Below are 19,683 nucleotides of genomic sequence, written 5' to 3'. Positions count from 1 at the left end.
CCTCTTCCCTGGTCAGTTAACGCTCCACACCACCACCAACGGGACGCCTTCGGTCCACACCCATCATCCAACAACAGACAAATGAGTTATACGAAGGAGGAGGCCCGCGGATCGAAGTTCGAGAGTGGTCGGCTAAGTGATGTACAGCAAGGAGATAATCATGACGACATCATATGCACTTTACGACCGATCACCATTGGTACCAAGATGTATCGCCCAGGCCTGTGGCACTGAAAGCCCGAATACGTGCCAGCTGATCACAGCATCACTCACACGGTATGTATGTTACGGCAGCGATGATCTGGATGCGAAAGCGCAAGGAGGCGGTAGTGCCTCCCCGCTAAGGGTAACTAGCAAAAAGTCCACGACTACCGGTAGTACGGGAAACTACCGACCACGCGCTTCTCAGAGGCGGAAACGTGACACACGGCCTCATAGCCCGCAACTAAGACTTTGGCGTACCAACTCCCGCTTTAGACTGTCCTGAGGTCGGCACTTGCCAGCGCACTTGAGCGAACAAGCAAACAAGATCATCGTCTCCTCATTGTTCGAGCAGCAGAAGCAAGCTATCGGAGCTGAGGTCTAGCCGAAGTCTGTTTCGAGCGGTCCCAGAGTAAACACGAAATGACATGACAATGTCTACCTGGGCAGCCACCACAAGTTCGACCAAATGCCCTAATAAAACGTGCCAAACTCTGATACTAGTACCGCTCCCTTTTTTTCCTCCATGACTACCGGGCGGGACACGAACCGACCTACTACTAACTACCCGAAACGTAATTTCGCGGAAACCAAAAGCAATTTAGCAAGCGCGACCGGCGAGTTCTCAGTGTCCGGTCCGATTTCGACAATGTGCCTCGTAAAATGCGTTCCAGATTTGTCCTTGTTTTTCCCATCAGCATCACCTGCGTCGTCGTCTTTGTGTCATACCAAGAATATGTTCCATCAGCCGCATAACCGAAGAGACAGCATTAGTGGACCAAATTCCACAAATCTAGCTTTTCAACACGACACGTCACACGAGTACAAGCTTCATTGCCCAGGTGTTCCAGGGCCGGTCGTTCATGCACGTGCGCACCTTCCGCTTCAGGATGCAAAACCCAGCGTCAGCGTAAAGAGAAGGAACATTGCAAGAGAAGGCGAAAAACATTTTCAAAGTTTTGCCAAGCTTTGCTATGTTTCACAATTTACTTCGCCATCAGGTGCAGTTCATTTGAAAAGATAGTATGGAACTAGGTTTTCTTACTGCGCTTTGCTCCGCAGAATAGACATGAGGTGGATACTCAAACGTTGGACGGAAACTCGGCATGACGCAACATACCTATCTAGCTGGCTGCTTGTGGCCGATGCCGAGGCCGTGATGAGGCACCACCACTACCGTTTCTTCGTGCGGATAGAGCGGAAACAAAGCGCTCTCGAGGAGGGAAGAACGATTGGGTGTAAGCGCAGTGGCAGGTCCCTCTGCTCTTGCACCCAAAGTAGTCACCGAGATGCAGCAAGATGCCTAAAGTTCATCTTGGAGACGGAGGGAATAGGTATGGGTAGTGCAGTGATGGTGATCTGCTGCCCCTGTTTCCCTACGTTAGACGTAATAGAGTAAGGAAAGAGGATATCAGGATGACACGGTTACTACAGCAAACGTGCCTTTTCTCGACTACTCAGTAGGACACCTCAAACAATGATTTAAGTTGATCTGCTCTTGATTCATCATGTCGAGATAGCTAGATAGATCACAGATTGTTATCCGTCTTGAACTTATCCCACGCCTCGTTCAGTGTGGCAAACACAGCCGCACTAATCATCTTCTGCTCTGTTGTGGCCGTTTGGGATATCTGTAACGAAACCAGATTAACAAACCATTTTGTTGTGGACATGGAAGAGGGGAGAACATACCTTATCAGGATGCACCTTAGCAATAGCCTTCATGTAGATGATCTTGACCTTGTTCGGCATGACCAGATCACCCATGTTGACCTTCTTCCATCCTGCATCCTCCCAGAGCACTTTATCTAAACTACCCAGTAACGCACGCAGGTTATCTGACTTGGTACCCTTCCAAGCAATGAGTTTGGCATCGACTTGGTCGGTAAGGGCGAATTTCTCATCGTCTGCACGTTCGGCGGCGGCGTTGGCGGCTTTCATGCGTTTGACGGCTTCGGAGTCATTGGTAGGACCACCACCGAGATCCGACATGGCAGAGGGTCTAGGAGCAGCGGGCTTGCGGGCTGGAGGTGGGCGTTTGGCAGCTGCTGGGGCGTTGTTATTCCCACTTGCGGCCTTCTCACAGCGGTTGCGGCCGGAAATGGCGATTGCGCCGCCTACACCATTTTGAACGGCTTCTTTCCATACGCCATGTGCATCTGCCCATTTCTCCATGTTCTCCAATGCTTCGGCTTTTCGCATGAGAGCTTTGCCATAGAACTCCTTCATGTCTTTTTCGCCTTCCATTCCACCCGTAGCAATTTTCTCTCCTTCTCCTCTTGACACGCCAATTATCGCCAAAGCCGAGTCAGCATCAGCAATTGCCGCCTTCGGGTCGCCGACTTTGATGTTAGTAACTGCGCGATTACAGAGTACAATTATCGTAACTGGGTGATTGCTTGGCAGAGGACTCAGCGCAGAGGAATAGGCAGCGTGTGCAGCAGAGTAGTCCCCACGCTTGAATGCTTCGGAGCCTCTTTGCCGGTCGGCTGAAGATGAGCTGAGCGCGGAGGATGACACTGGAGGTATTTGCCGGGGCGGTGCTTTTGGCCTGGGTGGCGTTGGCGTAGGAGCCGGACTTCGAGCTTTCTGGGATGATGTTGCTTGGAGGAATGGATTGTTGGATTGAGCAGGCGTTGGTTGGCGCGAAGACTGCTTTGACGGCGGCGTGGGGTCTGGAGAGAAAAGATCCACTTCAGTCTGCGGCTGTGGCTGCGGTGTAGTCTTCTTCCGGCGAGCAGGGCTGATATATGCTTGAGAGCTTTGTTCCTCTACCTCTTGCCGAGTCAATCGCGTTGCTGGTCGTTTGTCCAGACTTGATGGTTGCTGTCGCTGTGACGGCGATTGCGATGACATGCGATCTGGGTAACCGTTTCGTCCGGTTTCTTGCTCTCTTCTTTGTCGTACAGGTAGCGGTTCGGCTTGGTGGCGCATGTCGCTCGTCCGGGATGGCTTCGTGGGACGCCCACCAGCTTCCAGCATCATGGCCTCGTCTGTAGCCGACGCCTCGGCCTTTTGCTGTCGACTTGAACGAGGAGCAGCTTCCGCAGCCTGAGCGTCTCTCATCCACTTTGGCATGTTTGGATCACCCTCCTGCTGGAAATCGGCCATAGCCTTTTGTACTTGTTTGCGGCCCGTCTTCCAGAGAGAATTCGCCGATTTGAACAGGTTGTTGCCAATCTCTGAAGCCATTTGGGTCACATCCTTTTCCTGACCTTCCTGTCTACGTTGGCCTGAACGACTTCGCGCTTCATCGTCTTGCATCCACGCGGGTCTAGAGCCGCTTGCCCGTGGTTCTCTCGACGACTCCCGCCCATTGGACCTGCTGTTTCCCCGCCTTGGGCGCTCGTCAGACTCATCAGGCTCTCCACGTGATCTGTCCTGGCTCTGCGAATGCGTCTTCTGTTTCGCCTCGGCATGCGCCTGGTTTAACAGCCATCCTACAGCAGCCTGCACGTCGAGCCCAGAATCAGTGGTCGCAAGAGCAATCGCCGACCTTTCAGCTGGAAAGCCCATATCCACAAGTTCAGCAACAGCTTTGTCATGCGCGTTCTGAGGGCCTGGAGAAGTTCGTTGTCGAGATTCCTCCACGGGCGCTGTCTGAGGCTCCTCTTTGTGCTGGAATTCTGAGACTGGCTTTCCTAGCAAGCCTAGTATATCGTCGTCGGCATCGATGGTCGTTAGTGCTGGAGCAGGCGACGTGGACTTTTGCGCCATCTGTTTGAGACCAAACATATCGTCATCGTCGTCGAGAAGCGCATTGTTGCCGGAGGAGGGCTGCGGTAGTGGTGTGTTGCCTCGGGAGACGTTGGCGCTGTAAGCAGGAGTGCTCCTGCCGCTGCTGTGGGTGGGGACGGGAAAGTGGCTTGAGCGGTCTACGGGAGCTGCCGAGTTGAATGCTGCTAGAAGATCAGCCTCGCTGGGTGAAGACACCTCAGGTCGTCTCGAAGAGGTGTCCAAGCCTGCGAAGGGCTTATTGATAGTCTTGGATAGGCCGTGGTTGGTGAACGGGTTGTTCGAAGGACGCGGTGCGCCAAATGCCGCAGGTTCTGGCGTGCTCTTCCCACTTCCCAACGTGTCCCAATGCGTCGACTCGGCAGCTCCGAAGGTTGTATCCCATTGCTTCCTCTTCTCCGCCTCTTGTCTTGCCTTCTCCTCTTGTATCTGCTTCTGTCGTTCTTGTAGCGACAAATTGTTGGTCGGTGCTTTGGACTTGTTGGAGGACACGAGACCAGCGAAGCTATCGTTTGCGGGGGTCGCTGGTTTTGAGGGCACTTTGAACGGCTGCGCACCGCTGGAGCCAGCTCCTAAGCCCGATGGTTGCGCGGAGAGCGAAGAGAGGGGTGTGGATCGACCAGAGAGCTGAGGCGTGGGGCTCTGGCGGAAGGGTGGGAAGGCCGCGGGGGTGTTGACGGGCTTTTTGGCGGGCTGCGACCAGTCGAGACCGGCTAGGTCGTCCATGATGTCTGTTCTTGTGCGTGAAGGATTTCAATGAGTGTGTAAAGGGAATGGTATCATAATGGCGGGCTGGATGTTGGCATCGGTATTAGGTGTATTGACCGCTTCACGATGGTCGGTCGCGCTTGCTGGTTATGCGCCACAGAGCACAGCCACATCACGTGATATATGCAGGGTCTAAGTAGCCGCGATGCTTTTTGGGCCGTTTCGACTACCTGAGCATGTCTGCATGGTGTTTGCAGGCAGCTCCTGGTAAGAATCGGAATGTCAACATTTGCGAACATGATTTGTTAGGATAGTGCAGTTATGGAGAGCAGCACCTCTACTACAGAAGCAAGGAAGATCTTCGCTGTTGCAAAGGCAGGAAGAGCCGACATAGATGTCGCAGATAGAGTGCTATGGAGCCCCATCTTCGCAGCTCCCGCGGGGCACGGACTCGTATGGCTCGGATGCGGACCTCCCTGCCTTCTTGGACCGCATGCCTGCAACGATACCGGGTACCCTGCCAATGCATTGGTGCGAGCAGTTCCTCCGAGCCGACCGGCTCAGTATCGATTGCTGGGTAAACAACAAGTAAACAAGCGGCAAAGGATTCTTACTGCGGAGTCGGGCAACAGGCACAAATGGAGTGGGCGTATCCGGGTCCACAATTGGCAAGTTATGATGCGGTCAGTGGGCACCGTCGAACCGCGACCGCGGAGATGGTGGCAGTAGCACGTCCTGGCGCGAGCGGACTGTCCCGACTGTGCGACCCCTGAGCAAAGCTTTGCAAGGCTTTGTTCCCCAATGGCCTCACATCAGGACGATTTGGCTCCGTGGTCTCACATTGACTCGGGCCGAAGGAATCTAGTCATTCATTACTCGTAGACGGCACGGTAACCGAAGCCGCGAGGCCTTAGTGGTGTTGGCTCCAAAGGATACCAGTTGCTTTCGGCAGTTGTGCAGAAAAATTCATCGTCTCGCGAAGGTTCTGTCGGACTGTGCACGCAGTGCGTCTTATTAGGCTGATCATAACAGCCAGCTCGTAGCTGGACGGGAGACAGTCGACACTCGGCGCTCAGGCACAGGCAGCATGGCGGATTTGCCGAGCCGCGAACCCGCGCCCACGGTATCAGACTTGACCACCCGCCCATCCCCGAAGGAAGCGAGGGCCAGATGACTCAAGTGCGCACACTACGCGTGAAGAATCTTATGCCAGGAGAATCTGCGCGAATCTAGGTTTGGATGCGTATCCATGGTGATGCTGATCGTGCAGAGATGAAGCAGTTGGCCGATGGGCGACAGCACAAATGGTACCTAGGTAATGAGGTTGCATTTGATATATGCAAGCGGTTCGCTGGCTAGCCTGAACGGGGTCAAGACCGGTACCAGGTAGAGGTATCTGGTGGCTAACCGCAAGTGGGAGTTGGTGCGTGCCGCCAGGCTCGCGGTTGGAGCGAACGGCTCAGGTACAAGGCACCAACTATGCCTGGAGGGGAACAAAGGGCGAAGTCGCGGTCGCAGCTACTCCGTATAGACGCGACGAGAACAAGCAGTCGGGACCCTGCGGTGTGGAGCGGACTCCGATACGCATGGAGAAGCGGGCGGCCGAGTTGGTCTACACGAGAGACTCAGGAACAGGACGCTCGAGGGAGGGATGATTATTGCTAGCGTCGTCTATCGTGCCGTCCATTGACGCGGAAGAGCAAGGGGCAGTCGGTCGGCGCGACTGTGCTGGCCAGGGTGGACAGGTACTATACATCTGCAAGCGACGCGTCTGTCTGGCTTTCTGCTCCTCCAACTCGCAACTCATCGCCTGGACTGGGACCCGCCTGATTTGCAATTCATGACTGCCCGGGTAGTAGTCTCTACACAAGGTTTTGCTACCAGCGCACGTGTCGACTCCCTTGCATACTAAGCTCCACCAGCGCAGTCGCTTCCGGATTGTTTGTCCAGGGATCTCCCGGCAACGGTTCCGCACTGCCAGTAAGCGCGGGCCTGGCACAGAACCATCGCTCTCGAGCATCCTCGCCCAGCTTCAACGTGCCTTCCTACTCCCCAGCAAACCTCGCCAGAAACGCTCCTTCCGCCAGCTCCTCGCGCCCTCCGTCGCCGCTGCCTCCGATGCGTCTCTTCAACCGCAAGGGCTCCAAGCCCCAGGTTTCTCCCAACGGCAGCCAGCCGAACAGCTCCAATGGCTCCCTGCGCTCTCCTGGACCCACCCCAAACGGCTCTCGGCCTACAAGCTTCCCAGACGTCCCTCTGCCAAAGGCCCCGGATCCAACCCTCGACCCGGCCGGCTACCTGCGCAGCATCTACGCCGTGCGCGAGCGCTCCAAGTTGGTGCTCGAAAAGGCCAAAAAGAACCAGCTCAAGCACTTTACTGTCGACATGAGCAAGTTTGGCGATGTCGCCCGCTTTGTTGTATCGATAATCAAGGTAAGCCTCATTTTGTTGCGCAAGGATGCCATGCTGGGCCGCCTCCCTCTAACCTTGCCTGCAGCGCGACTATGCCCCCGACTACGCATCCATCCCACCCCACGGCCGCTGGCAGCACTTCGATGTGGGTGGCCGCCCGCGAATCGACCAGCTCATGGCGTCATGGCCATCGACCGTCGACAACCAAGAGCGCACCCGCCGCCTAATTGATCTCTTTCTCGTCTCCGTCCTCCTCGATGCAGGTGCAGGCACCAAGTGGCAGTACAAGAGCAAGGAGTCGGGCAAGATCTACCGCCGAAGCGAGGGTCTTGCAGTCGCCAGTCTGGAGATGTTCAAGTCCGGCGCATTCAGCAGCGATCCCAGAGAGCCCTTCCAGGTCGACAGTGCGGGGCTGAAGAAGCTCGACGTCGCAACAGTGGCGCGTGGCTTGCAAGTCAACGCCACAAACCCAATAGATGGCCTCGAGGGTCGCACCAGTTTGCTGCTCCGCCTAGCAGAAGCCCTGCAAAATCAAGAAGTCTTTGGTCTCGAAGCGCGGCCAGGAAATATGCTCGGTACGAACACCATCCACAACTCATGATATTGGCTAACACTGTCAGACTACCTCCTCTCGCACCCCACCACACAAGCATCATCAGTCCCCATTATACCCCTCCCCACCCTCTGGAATACTCTCATGGACAGTTTGACCCCCATCTGGCCGGCAACGAGGACCCAAATCGACGGTGTACCCATGGGCGACGCCTGGCCGTGCTCCGTCATGCCATCGCATCCTACCCACCCGTGGGAGAACATTGTCCCTTTCCACAAGCTGACACAATGGATGACCTACTCGCTTATGGTGCCAATGACGAGGCTACTCCACGTTCACTTCCCCGGCGCTGAGCTTCTGACGGGATTGCCAGAATACCGAAACGGTGGACTTTTCATTGACGTCGGCCTCCTAACACTCAAGCCCGAGGACCAGAAGCGCGGTCTTGCACAATATCAACGCAACGCACAGGTGACAGGGCAACCAAGCATGGAGGTTGTGCCGATGTTTACCGCCGACGATGACGTGATCGTGGAATGGCGCGCAGTCACTGTAGGGTTACTCGACGATCTCCTAGTCGACGTAAATCAGCTGTTGGGCTTGAGCGGCTCGGACAAGCTTAATCTGGCCCAAATGCTGGAAGCTGGTAGTTGGAAGGTAAGTTTGGCATGATTCCCATGTTCTGGATGTAACTGACCCACAACACTAGGGAGGTCGAGAGATTGCTGAAGTGTCGCGGCCCAACACTAAAGAACCGCCAATCATGATCCTCTCGGACGGCACTGTTTTCTAAGATACCCCTTTCTTCGTTTGTTCCGCCCTTCCTTCGCTTCCTTCACATACAGACATCGTGCAGCGGAAGCACGTATCCGATACCCACGAGGCACCCTTGCCCCAGCCGCCCCAGTACCTTCTAATTATGGCCAAGTGGATGGGATTTATGATACACGATCTTGACGGTCGCATTTGGTGGACAGCTTCTTGTTTATACGTTCTGCTTTGTCACACCAGCCACGTTTACGTTTCATTCTACTTTGGAAGCGCTGGCGGCTTAAGATTCATTTCATGTGTTGTAATAATTCCTTACCATGACTTTTGGAATCTTCATAGCCACGTACCAAAGCCTTTTGAACAAGAGCTGGCGCCTTCGCTAATCTTCACAACCGGGCATTCTGATCTGACTAGAGCTCCATGAACATAATATAAGAAATACTATGATGCGCATCGCTTTGACCACACTGTTGATAGCATGGATGACCATCGCGTTTGCGGAGTACGGAAGTGCCCCACTCACCTGCCAAGAAGAGACCCAAAACCGCTCGGGGACGCCAAAGCTCGCCCAGGCGTGCTGTTTACGATACGTCATCCCATCACCAAATTCCGCCCAACGGCTCCATATTACTAGACGCTGACCACTGCGCGTTCGCTACCAAGCTCACCTTTGCCGCGCGGCGGTCTTCGAACGGCGCACCTTATCGCGACCTGCGCGTAGCTTCTTTCCACAGTCGGAACGCTATCACCATGAACTCGATCAAACGGCAGAAGCAGCGCAAGGTGCTGCTCATGGGCAAAAGCGGAGCCGGAAAGTCATCGATGAGAAGCATCGTGTTTAGCAATTACGTCGCCAAAGATGTCCGAAGACTGGGTGCGACAATCGATGTTGAGCACAGCAATATCAAGTTCATGGGAAACCTCATGCTCAATCTATGGGACTGTGGAGGGTGAGCCCATCAGCTACCAGACCAAACGAGGACACAAACTGATCTTTCGCAGTCAGGACGGCTTCGTCGAGAACTACCTCAACCAATCTAGGAACCACGTCTTTGGCTCCGTCGCCGTCCTTATCTTCGTCTTCGACATCGAATCGCGCGAGTTCGCAGCCGACGTCGTCTCCTACTCCAATATCATTCGCGCCCTCCACGAGTGCAGTCCCAATGCCAAAGTCTTCTGTCTCATACACAAGATGGATCTTGTACAAGCCCGCCTCCGCCAGGCCATGTTCGACGAGCGCGCCGAGTACATCCGGGAGGCTAGCGAGGGGTTCAAAGATACGGTCGAGTTCTTTGCGACAAGCATCTGGGACCAAAGCTTGTACAAGGCCTGGACAAAGATCATCTACTACCTGATCCCGAACGCGGGAACGATTGAGGCACTGCTGGAACAATTGGCCGAGGTTATTGATGCCAGAGAACTCATTCTGTATGAGCGTACAACTTGTCTCACAGTGGCACATGTCACAAGACAGACTGAAGAAGCGAACCCTTTCACTGATCGGTTCGAGCGCATCTCAAGTATCCTTAAGACGCATAAACAGAGTATGGCGTACGTACCTGTCCTCCAACCAAACAACCATTCAAGACTTGGCTAACACTCTTTTCCCTCATAGGAAACACACAAATATTCCCGCCGGCAGCGCAAACTTCGCAGAAATGCAAATCAAAACTGGTCGCTTCATGTTCTTCATCACACGTCTCACGGAAAACACAAACCTCGCAGTTACCATCCCGCCTTCCGAACAGGTCTTCAACGCCGCCCGCGTGAATATCTTCCAAGTACGACCGAAGTTTGCCGAACTCGACATCGCTGCCAAACCTAGACCTCCGATTCAGACTGCGTTTGCAGGGAGCGCGGATACGAGTGACAGCACAGATAAAGGGAAGCAGAAGGAATCCGGATACGGATCTGGGGTCTAGACGACGCCTGAGCACAAGAGGGAGATGAAAAGGATCGAAAACTTAAAGGATAGCTTTACGCGGGACTTCCAGGATAGGTTGGGAAGCGTCGACCCTTCAGCAGAAGGGTATGAGGAAGTCCTGGATCAAACTAACCGGGCGACGACATTCTTACATAACTATCATAATTTCGAGGCCCTGCGGGCTTCAGAAACGTCGCCAGCACGCAAAGAGGCGGAAGGAGCTTCAGATACTCCCCCGATGAACGGGCAGCCAACGCAGGCAGGCGTAGGTGGTTCTGATGTTCTACCTTCGACCGCGAGTTGAGTCGTCTTTCGGCAACCGTCTTCCAGCAAGTACATCATGGAGATTCGGAGACAAATTCTATAAAGTCCTGGAATCCAGTGCTGTAACAACCCAGCTCAATTGGCTAGTTGAGAGCTTGGCTCAACATTGAGAGGTAGCAGATGTAGCTGTATCCCGAGCGATTACAAAGACATGTTGAAGATACCGATTCTTGAAGATCCTCGGATCCCTATCTATCTGGATATGGCGGCTTCCCTCTTTTTGCGCCACATGCGTGACGGCGATATGCATGCGACTCATGTTAGCCTTCGCCTCGACATCCCACCTGCGACATCGGTCAAGACGGACAAGCTGACTAGTATTCCTGGATCCCATGCGACAATACCCGACTATCGTGATCGCGCTGAGAAAACGACACATTCATATCTACACAGAGAGCGAGCCAGGTGCGCCCCGTGCAGGTGCCCAAGCGAAGAGACTCAGGCAGCCATCAGCACCCCCGCCAAGACTCACTCTCACCACAGACGTGCATCGCGCAGGTCTCGATCTGCGCTACCTTGCTAGCACCCATGCTGCAGATCCAAGAAATCACAAGAAGGCACATCCAAGAGAAAACGGTTGGTGCACAAGCAAGGCCAAGCGAGAATGCGGGGAAAACAACCTTTGCCTTTGTCTGGTCTTAATCACGCAAAGCCTTGGGCTAAAAAACGGGGCAGGACGGCTTCGCCTTTCTTGGTTGAAAACAGCAAGGAAAAACCTTGAAGCGCTGATGTCTTGCTAATTTGCACAGCAACTGAGGCACTCGTTGTAATTCCGGAGTATGGTACTTGCGATACAAGTGGCCGCAGCACCGGGCTGATATATTAATACCGATCCATCGGGAACCCCGTGGGCTTGTAATGCATCTTTGTGCATTTACGTATGCATGCAGATATGGCGATGAGTCTTGTGTTACATTGCACCATGCCGTCATGTGAGATCCTCGTTCGCTCCAGCTGAGAAGTGGGTGGTATGTGGCTTGGCCTTGGGTATACCAAGATGGAATGACTGGGAAATGCCAAGGTGCGTGTAGTGTATACGGCTAGTTTGAGGGTGGGACTGAATAGCTGTGCCCGTTCTGTTGCTTCCGCCTTTACTGTATCGGTTGTGAGCGCACGATGCTCCGTGGTATCGAAGAAGCGCCGAAGCCGCGTATCTAGAGCCATGGATTTATATTACCCGGAGTACCTCGCGGCTTGTAACATCGGCACCAGTCTTAACCCCTCCTGGCCCTTGCTTCATCGCAGCAAGGCGTGAAGACAACCGTCAAAGCCCGGCCAAGCCTGTTACCCAAGAAGACCAAGTATTCCGCCTTACCATTTTGTAGCCACCAACGTTGGCCAACTCCTAGCTATTATGCGGCGATTACTTACCCTGGTCTGTCGCTTCATGACGCTATTGGCTGGTAAGCTGGCACCGCGTGATCGTGTCTGAGCATTTTGTTGATGGATGGGAATGGTTGCATGTGTGAGGATCGGTATTGGCATTGATCCAAGACGGGGAAACTGCAGCTTTTGGCATTGAAGCAGTAAGCCTGAATGACACAGACATATAAGCATGCCTGTTCGCTTGGTCTCGTATGATGAATTTCTCTTGTGTCTTTTTTTTTTCTGTTCTCGCGTCTTGCTGGAAGCTTTCCTGAAGCTATTTCCACTTGGAGTTTGACGCAAACATACTCAACCTCAAGTGCGCACGTCCGACTCTAGTGTGACCATGGCGGAACCTGAAAAGGAGACTAAGATTGAGTAAGCTACTTGCCGAAAACTGCAGACGACTGTGATATGATGCTCAAGCCTTACTAACAGTGTTTCTTCCAGTCCAGTAGTAGTGGATGAACACCACGAGCGCAAGGCGTCCATCTTCGACGATGAAGCGAAGCGCAAAGAGAGCGTCGCTCGCCTAACAACCAATCTCGAGGGCGAGTAAGTAATCTCCTGTTTGATCAAGCCCACCAGCCACAGGCATATTGGTTTCTGAGACTTCTCAAACGGTATGCTCTAGACGCGCTCATACTAACAAGCCCAGAATCCGCAACCCACTCGTCGACATCCCACGAGAGCAGCTCCTAGCCAACGTGCACGACTTCGCCACAGAACACCAACTAACCGACGTCGAGCCTCTCCTCGTCAAAGGCGCCCTCCTCGCCCAGTCACCCGCACTCTTCGAAGACCTCGAAGACCTCGATGAAAACGACCGCAACGCCATCCGCGAAGAAATCACCCACCGTTTCAAACTACCTCGTACACTCTACTATACCATTATCCTTAATTCCATCGCAGCAGCTATCCAGGGCTGGGACCAAACGGGCTCCAACGGCGCGAATTTGACTTTCGGTCAGGCGCTTGGTATTCCGGACTCTGGTCCGGTGTGTGAGGCGGCGGGGACGTGTGAGAAGAATGGGTGGATTATTGGTTTTGTCAATGCTTGTCCTTATATTGCTATTGCTTGTGAGTCTGAGATGATGGGAAATTGGGGAGGAGTATGCTAACTTTGTACTCTCACAGTGTTCTGTGCTTGGATCTCTGGTGAGTTTGCTTTGAAGTTGCTGTTATCTCATATATCCTCTTGCTAATGGCTCTAGACCCCGTGAACGAACTCTGCGGCCGACGTGGTACCATCTTCATCGCTGCCGTCTTTTCACTCTTGGCGCCATTCGGCATGGGTCTGAGCCAGACATGGGGCGAGCTTGCCGTTTGTCGTGTGCTTCTAGGTGTTGGTATGGGACTCAAGGAAGTCACCGTTCCTGTCTTCTCAGCGGAGAATGTTCCGGCTAGTGTGCGTGGCGGGCTCGTCATGTCCTGGCAGATCTGGTGAGCTATTACTGTACAAGATGTGTGCGAGACGTAAACTGACCTGGTAAGGACAGCGTTTGGTATCTTCCTCGGAACTGTCGCTAATCTGGCTGTCATGGTGAGTCCGTGAACATGCTCGTAATTTGCGACGACTGACAACGAGCAGAACACTGGATCGATTTCCTGGCGTCTACAATTCGGATCCGCATTCATTCCTGCCGTTCCCCTAGTCATTGGCATCTGGTTCGTGCCTGAAAGTCCAAGATGGCTCATGAAGAAGCGAAAGTACGCCAAAGCATACCGGTCCTTTCTTCGCCTACGCAACACCCCTCTCCAAGCAGCGCGCGACCTCTACTACACTCATTGCCTCCTCGAGCAGGAAGAGGTTTTGATCCGCGAAGCTGGAATCAACCCCAAGTCAAACTTCTTCACGCGCTTCATTGAATTGTTCACAATTCCGCGAGTCCGTCGCGCGACGCAAGCTTCTGGAATCGTGATGATTGGACAACAGGTAAGATGGCGATGAATTCCTCAGAATAAATGAGGCTAACGAGAACAGATGTGCGGCATCAACATCATCGCATTCTACAGCTCGACAATCTTTGCAGAGGGAGGAGCCACAAACAAGGAAGCTCTCATTGCATCCTTTGGGTTCGGTCTTGTGAACTTCACGTTCGCATGGCCGGCAGTCTGGACAATCGATACTTTCGGTCGCCGCGGTCTGCTTCTTTCCACGTTTCCCAATATGTTCTGGACACTTCTTGTAGCTGGCATGTGCTATTACATCCCCAAGGATAGCGATGCACATCTGGGCTTGATCGCCTTCTTCGTATATCTATTTGGCGCCTTCTACTCTCCTGGAATGGGACCAGTGCCGTTCACGTACTCGGCGGAGGTATTTCCGCTTTCGCACAGAGAAGTGGGTATGTCATGGGCTGTAGCCACGAACAACTTCTGGGCGGTAAGTCGTGTCGAACTGTTCGATCCTGTAGTGCGACATGTACTGATCTGATAAACCAACGATTAGGCGGTGTTGTCGCTCACACTCCCTCGCATGCTCAAGGTCATGAAACCTCAGGGCGTATTCGGCTTCTACGCTGGTCTCAATGTCGTCGCACTAATTATGATGTAAGCCGATCTCAACCCCACTACAAGAGTCGATAGCTAACACACGTTCAGCTTCCTCTGGCTTCCCGAAACCAAGCAGCGGACACTTGAGGAGCTCGACTACATTTTCGGTGTCCCTACACGCACCCACATGAAATACCAGGCTGGCAAGAACCTGCCTTGGTGGTTCAAGACGTACATACTCCGTCGCAAGGATCTTCCCAAGCCTCAGCTTTACAAATTTGGTGATGAGCGTCCACCTGTAAGCGTGACAGCACAGATGAGCTACGCTTGGAACACGTACATCCTTCGCAAGAAGGGGCTGGCGAAGCCGGATGCTTATGTTCGAGCGGCGCCTCGAGGCGAGAAGCAGGTCTAGTCAACTTCGGAACAGAGTGGAGCGCGAGGCGAGAAGAGGTGGTGATGCTGGATACGTAGTTCGTAGCATGATGGAGCGAAGGAAAAGGAGTGATCGGTGACCTAATAGGGTGTGTGGATGGTTGCGGTGGCCTGTGGTCTTACCGCTTTTTTGTTAATACCTTCGAACTCGCTCGACTGGGCATTGTAGTCTGTCACTAATCACGATGAGTACCGCAGAGTACCTGGGGTGTGGTTCTAGTCGCACACGTCGCTTATTCCGCATTGCTCCTTTTCCCCTTCGTTCGATGTGTTATGAGGTTCACGGCAATAGGATAACGAGATGACTTGAGGAAGGTAAATGGCGATATGAAGTGGTTCGTCGTGGAGACGGATCGCCGTCAGAATCCCCACTACTCAAGACGACGCCTATCGTCATGCGGCCCCACAAAAACGCGCTTTTCAAGGGCAGCGCGCGTCTGGATGCTAGTCAAAACCACCAACAACAACTTTCACATGCACCGGGAAGCATCGCAACGGCTATTCGGATGCTACGCCAAACCCCGAAGGGCTCTGACAGGAGGTGCCTCGGCAGTCAGCCTCGGCATGAAGCTAACCACCAGCCAATGCACCCCAGCGCAGCTATCACGGCGGCCGCCGTGAGGGTGGGCTGATCGTCAGCAACCCCAGAACTCCAGGAACCCGACAATCCCGGGGTATATCCTCTTCCTTTCCTGTCTTCCGACTTAAAGTTGACTTGTCCCCATACGTTGCTCCCCTGACTTGGACGTCGGATCCGCTTCTCGAAGCCACTTCCCCGCATCTCCCGCACGCTCTTATACAACACCTGTGCCGCCGCCTCGCGGGTATCTCACCAGCCTTGTCGCAAAGCATCGCGTCTGCTTAACGAATACCCAAGATGCCAGTCTTTGACCTGAAGAAGAACCTCGTCTTCGTAATGGCGCCTGTACAGCCCCAGAGAGCGCTCGCTGGCTAATGCGAAGAGCAGTATGGCGCATACCACCGCGATCCAACCAATGTCGCCATCCACATAGCATGCGTGCCTGTCCTGCTCGCAACAGGAATCTTGTTTGTGCGTCGCCATCCTGTCGTTCCGTCCTCTAGAGTCCCATTGCTGACCAGACCACCTAGGGCACCAACACACCCACCCTCCCCATCCGCCAGCACCCGCTCCTTACGCGCCTCAACCTCCCTCTAAATTTAGGCACTATCGCCGCAGCCACATATTCCACCTTGTACCTCATGCTCTCCCCCAACCTCGCCGGCGTCACCGTCACCCCCATAATCCTCGCCTTCGCATCCCTCTCCAGCCGCCTCACGCAGCGCTACAACAAGACCAAAGTCAATAGCATCGCTGGCGCCATCCATGTCGTGAGCTGGATACTACAATTCGTAGGACACGGAAAGTTTGAGGGACGGAAGCCAGCTTTGCTAGATAATCTGGTCCAAGCCCTGTTCCTGGCACCGCTGTTCGTGTGGTATGAGATCTTGTTCAAGATGGGCTTCTACAAGAACCTGCGGCGAGAAGTCGACATGGGCATCGAGGTGGAGATTGCCAAGTTGAAGGCGAAGAAGGCTGGGAAGGGTAAGGGTAAGGAGACTGTGATGGATGATGTGATTGATATTGTGGATAACGAGAAGGAGAGCGGTGATGAGGTTTGAATATGGAGTGAAACTGATTCCCGAGATATCTGAGTAATAGTATGGCAGCCCGAATATGACATGATGCACCAATAGTCGCCATCGCTACCAGCATCGACCAGTTACAGATAAAGTACTGTACAAACATATGATACAACTCTTTGATCCACCTATCCACAGCACTCAACACAATTTGGTATCCTACAATTCCAGCTTGCGTCACTCGAAAGCCGCTTTGAGGATGCTCTCACGCTTCAAGACAGCGATCAGGTCCTGTAGTGAAGATGATTAGCAAATGTCTAGAATGATACTGGGAGACACTCACTTTGAACGGATCCTCATCGAGCTCAACCAGAAAGGGCGTAATAGTCTCCTGGGGTGACATGGCAGGCTCCTGACATTCCTCTCCTACAATGCTGATGGACTCAGGAAGCTCCTCTAGCAGCAAGTCTGGCACGTCACCAGCAGTGGTATCCGCAATCGCCGTGTTGATCGTGTCGATAGCGTCGCTGAAGGCAGTGGTAGTAGAAAAGACGGGTGTCTCGACAGGCGGGATCACAGTAGACCCAGTCGAACGGTTCCGATACGCCAGTGTAGAGATCTCCCTCTCCGTCTTCTTGACCTCAGTGCTCTCAACAGCAGTCTCATCCGTATCATCAGACTCTTCTTCTTCCTCATATCCTTCCCAGATCTTGAACTTTCCCCGCTTAAACGCCAGCTTTGCCGTGCTGAAGTTGACGATTTTCCGGAAGCGAAATGGTTCGACGTCAGCCCAGTATGTGTATGAGAAATGGATGCAGCGTGAGAAATCGGCAATGTAGTCTCGGGCCGCGTTGAGGGAAGGGAATGTTGGTAGCCATGTGGGGATGCGGGTGAAGAGCTCTTGAATGTCGCTCTCGATAGCTGCTATTTAATGAGTTAGTAAAACACAAAGTGTCTAAAGGTGAGATGGCATACCGTTCATCGTAGCCAACTTGCTCACAGGCGCCTTTAACCCTTTGGGCTTTCGGCACCGCCAATCCTCACCGGGGACTTGCATGTCAAAGCGGCCGTCTTCAAAAGCATGCCTCACAGTGTTGAAGTTGACATAACGCCGAAACTTGTCCTTCTCAACCCCTTTGAACTCTGTATATGCGAAGCCTTTCCAACGTGCAACACCTTCGACGTGTACGAGAGCATCGTCCACACCGGAGAAGTGGGGCCAATAAGGTACCAGGGGGAGTAGCCGTCGAATGTCTGCTTCAATGGCCGCTACATTGCGTTACATGTCAGCTTGTGATTAAAAAAGACAGAACAAACATACCTCTCAAAGCCGGCCGGTCCACCAATCCGACCTCAAGGTAAAACTCCCCCTGCTCGAAAGCCTTGCAAGCTACCACGAAACATACCTTGTCCTTGACATATGCCAGCTCCTGCTTCGTCAAGGACTGCTTAGTGGTGATGTATTGGTTCCCAGACTGCTTGCAAGTAGTGTCGATGTACTCTTTGACTTCTTCGATGTCGTGGAAGTGTGTTGGGTAGGTTTGTATGTCTGCTTCTACTCTCGCGGCGGCGCAGAAGACAGTGCCTGCAGATGTTAGTATATGAAGTTTATCGTATGCGGGGAAAAGAGCTCGGCGAACTTTTCAAGTGCTTGTTGTAGGGCATGATAATCGTGTTGGCCAGTTTGGGTGGGTGTCTATCACGCTGTAGATAGAGAGCAAGATGATGTTGTATCGAGATACTGATGAAGAGGAGTGGAAGACGATGAGATGTTCAAACTCTGTTGCATTCTGATTTGAAATGACTTTGGCGTTCTAACAAACGCACGTATTCCAGCCCAAGGCGTCGAATGCGTGTGGCACATAGCCAGTCGCCTGCAAACGAAGGCGGGCGAATCCCGCCTCTTGATGTCGGAAGTCGAGACCACTAAGCATTCGGTAACTCCAGACACAGATCAGACTCCGAAGATAGAAATTAGCTGTCCCAACAGACGCCGCTATGTGTAATATACAATCTCGTGACTATGCACTGCTGCCCGCATGATCATTCGTCATGCCCAGACCAAATCGCTCATGGTAATGCACTTTTGGGACCCAGCATGTAACCTGCCTACTCTTCCTCATCGCTCTCATCATCATCAACCCTATACAGGAAGTACTGCACAAACACGCCGGCATCCAACAACAATGTGCCAAAGCTGCCCAACAGCCAGCTCATATTGACCGCAATGTATTTGCCGTACTCAGCACGTCCCTCACCGTCCTGACAGACGTGGCCCCCACACTTGGGCTTGTATACTAGGATACTCAGAACATACGTCAGGTTACCCAAGCAAGCAAACAGAAAGAACAGCATGCTGATGCCTTCGGTCGACTTGCGGCGGTAGTTGAGCAGAAGCTGTGGGACGCGGGAACCGAGGTAAAGCGCGGCACAAACGTAGCCGGAGACCTGGCCCCAGAGATTGAAGTGCAGGGTAGATTCGGGTGATGAGTCCTGGTCATCGGGCTGGCCGGGAGCGGTGGAGTTTCGTGCGCTAAGGTACCAGCCGAAAACACCGGCCGCGCATACAAGAACTATGGTTCCAAGATTGAAGAGGATCGTTTGCAAGCTGGATTGGGCCGGCTGAGATCTGGCTGCAACTGCGCCATTTTGATGTCCAGCCGTTGAGTCATCGTGGAGCGGTGTGACAGGCGAGAGATGCGTGCCGTCAATGGAGAGATAGCGCTCACGGAATGAGCCTTGGGAATGACCCGAGCCACGGCGATCAATGTCCGAAATGCGCGGCCTCTGGACTTCGATTCCATGGCCGTTGCCATTTGTATAGGGTGAGCCGCTCGAGTGGGGTCTGCGATGAGGCAGAAGCGGTGACTGCTCACTTACTTCGCTATCCGTGTCGGATTCATCGGCGGGTTTCTTATACTCATCGCGCAACGTAAAGCCCTTGTAGTAGAAACACTGTAGCAGCAGCACGATGTCGGCCAGAGTATAATACACCGCCAAGATGGTCATCGTTGGCAGGACACCTTGCAGCACCGCGCCTATGATGTTGAAGAAGTCACCGAGTAGCCATACTACGATGAATACCACCGAAAGGCCCTCCGCTGAGCCCCTCTTCCAATTCTCGATAATTTGAGGTGAGAAAACGACTGTCGCACAG

General features: G+C 53.4%; 7 protein-coding genes across 7 annotated transcripts; 4 read left to right on the top strand and 3 right to left on the bottom strand.

Annotated features, from left to right (window-relative positions):
- Positions 1–1,730: 1,730 nt before the first annotated feature.
- J4E93_002867 (uncharacterized protein) lies at positions 1,731–4,662 on the bottom strand (the record flags this gene model as incomplete). The annotated part of the gene is made up of 2 exons (XM_049340808.1): positions 1,731–1,832; positions 1,894–4,662. The coding sequence occupies 2 exons, from the start codon at positions 4,660–4,662 to the stop codon at positions 1,731–1,733; spliced, it is 2,871 nt and encodes a 956-aa protein (XP_049201690.1).
- Positions 4,663–6,762: 2,100 nt separating this feature from the next.
- J4E93_002866 (uncharacterized protein) lies at positions 6,763–8,402 on the top strand (the record flags this gene model as incomplete). The annotated part of the gene is made up of 4 exons (XM_049340807.1): positions 6,763–7,077; positions 7,142–7,631; positions 7,677–8,266; positions 8,319–8,402. The coding sequence occupies 4 exons, from the start codon at positions 6,763–6,765 to the stop codon at positions 8,400–8,402; spliced, it is 1,479 nt and encodes a 492-aa protein (XP_049201689.1).
- Positions 8,403–9,130: 728 nt separating this feature from the next.
- Positions 9,131–10,302, top strand: J4E93_002865 (uncharacterized protein; the record flags this gene model as incomplete). The annotated part of the gene is made up of 3 exons (XM_049340806.1): positions 9,131–9,330; positions 9,383–9,931; positions 9,996–10,302. 3 exons carry the CDS (start codon positions 9,131–9,133, stop codon positions 10,300–10,302), a joined length of 1,056 nt encoding a protein of 351 aa, XP_049201688.1.
- Positions 10,303–12,339: 2,037 nt separating this feature from the next.
- On the top strand, positions 12,340–14,904 carry J4E93_002864 (uncharacterized protein; the record flags this gene model as incomplete). Its single annotated transcript, XM_049340805.1, has 10 exons — positions 12,340–12,371; positions 12,420–12,548; positions 12,652–13,073; positions 13,131–13,151; positions 13,208–13,436; positions 13,488–13,536; positions 13,585–13,929; positions 13,978–14,379; positions 14,446–14,546; positions 14,598–14,904. 10 exons carry the CDS (start codon positions 12,340–12,342, stop codon positions 14,902–14,904), a joined length of 2,037 nt encoding a protein of 678 aa, XP_049201687.1.
- An 897-nt stretch (positions 14,905–15,801) lies between these two features.
- J4E93_002863 (uncharacterized protein) lies at positions 15,802–16,565 on the top strand (the record flags this gene model as incomplete). Its single annotated transcript, XM_049340804.1, has 3 exons — positions 15,802–15,837; positions 15,892–15,975; positions 16,035–16,565. 3 exons carry the CDS (start codon positions 15,802–15,804, stop codon positions 16,563–16,565), a joined length of 651 nt encoding a protein of 216 aa, XP_049201686.1.
- A 198-nt stretch (positions 16,566–16,763) lies between these two features.
- On the bottom strand, positions 16,764–18,191 carry J4E93_002862 (uncharacterized protein; the record flags this gene model as incomplete). Its single annotated transcript, XM_049340803.1, has 5 exons — positions 16,764–16,817; positions 16,870–17,450; positions 17,502–17,795; positions 17,848–18,111; positions 18,167–18,191. 5 exons carry the CDS (start codon positions 18,189–18,191, stop codon positions 16,764–16,766), a joined length of 1,218 nt encoding a protein of 405 aa, XP_049201685.1.
- A 444-nt stretch (positions 18,192–18,635) lies between these two features.
- Positions 18,636–19,535, bottom strand: J4E93_002861 (uncharacterized protein; the record flags this gene model as incomplete). Its single annotated transcript, XM_049340802.1, has 1 exon — positions 18,636–19,535. One exon carries the CDS (start codon positions 19,533–19,535, stop codon positions 18,636–18,638), a length of 900 nt encoding a protein of 299 aa, XP_049201684.1.
- Positions 19,536–19,683: the final 148 nt, after the last annotated feature.

Source organism: Alternaria ventricosa (genome assembly GCF_023758065.1).
Source record: "Alternaria ventricosa strain BMP 2768 chromosome Unknown scaffold_4, whole genome shotgun sequence".
Classification (NCBI taxonomy): Eukaryota; Fungi; Ascomycota; class Dothideomycetes; order Pleosporales; family Pleosporaceae; genus Alternaria; species Alternaria ventricosa.
Note: the sequence above shows the minus strand (reverse complement) of the source record. Positions and strands in the feature narration are given on the sequence as shown.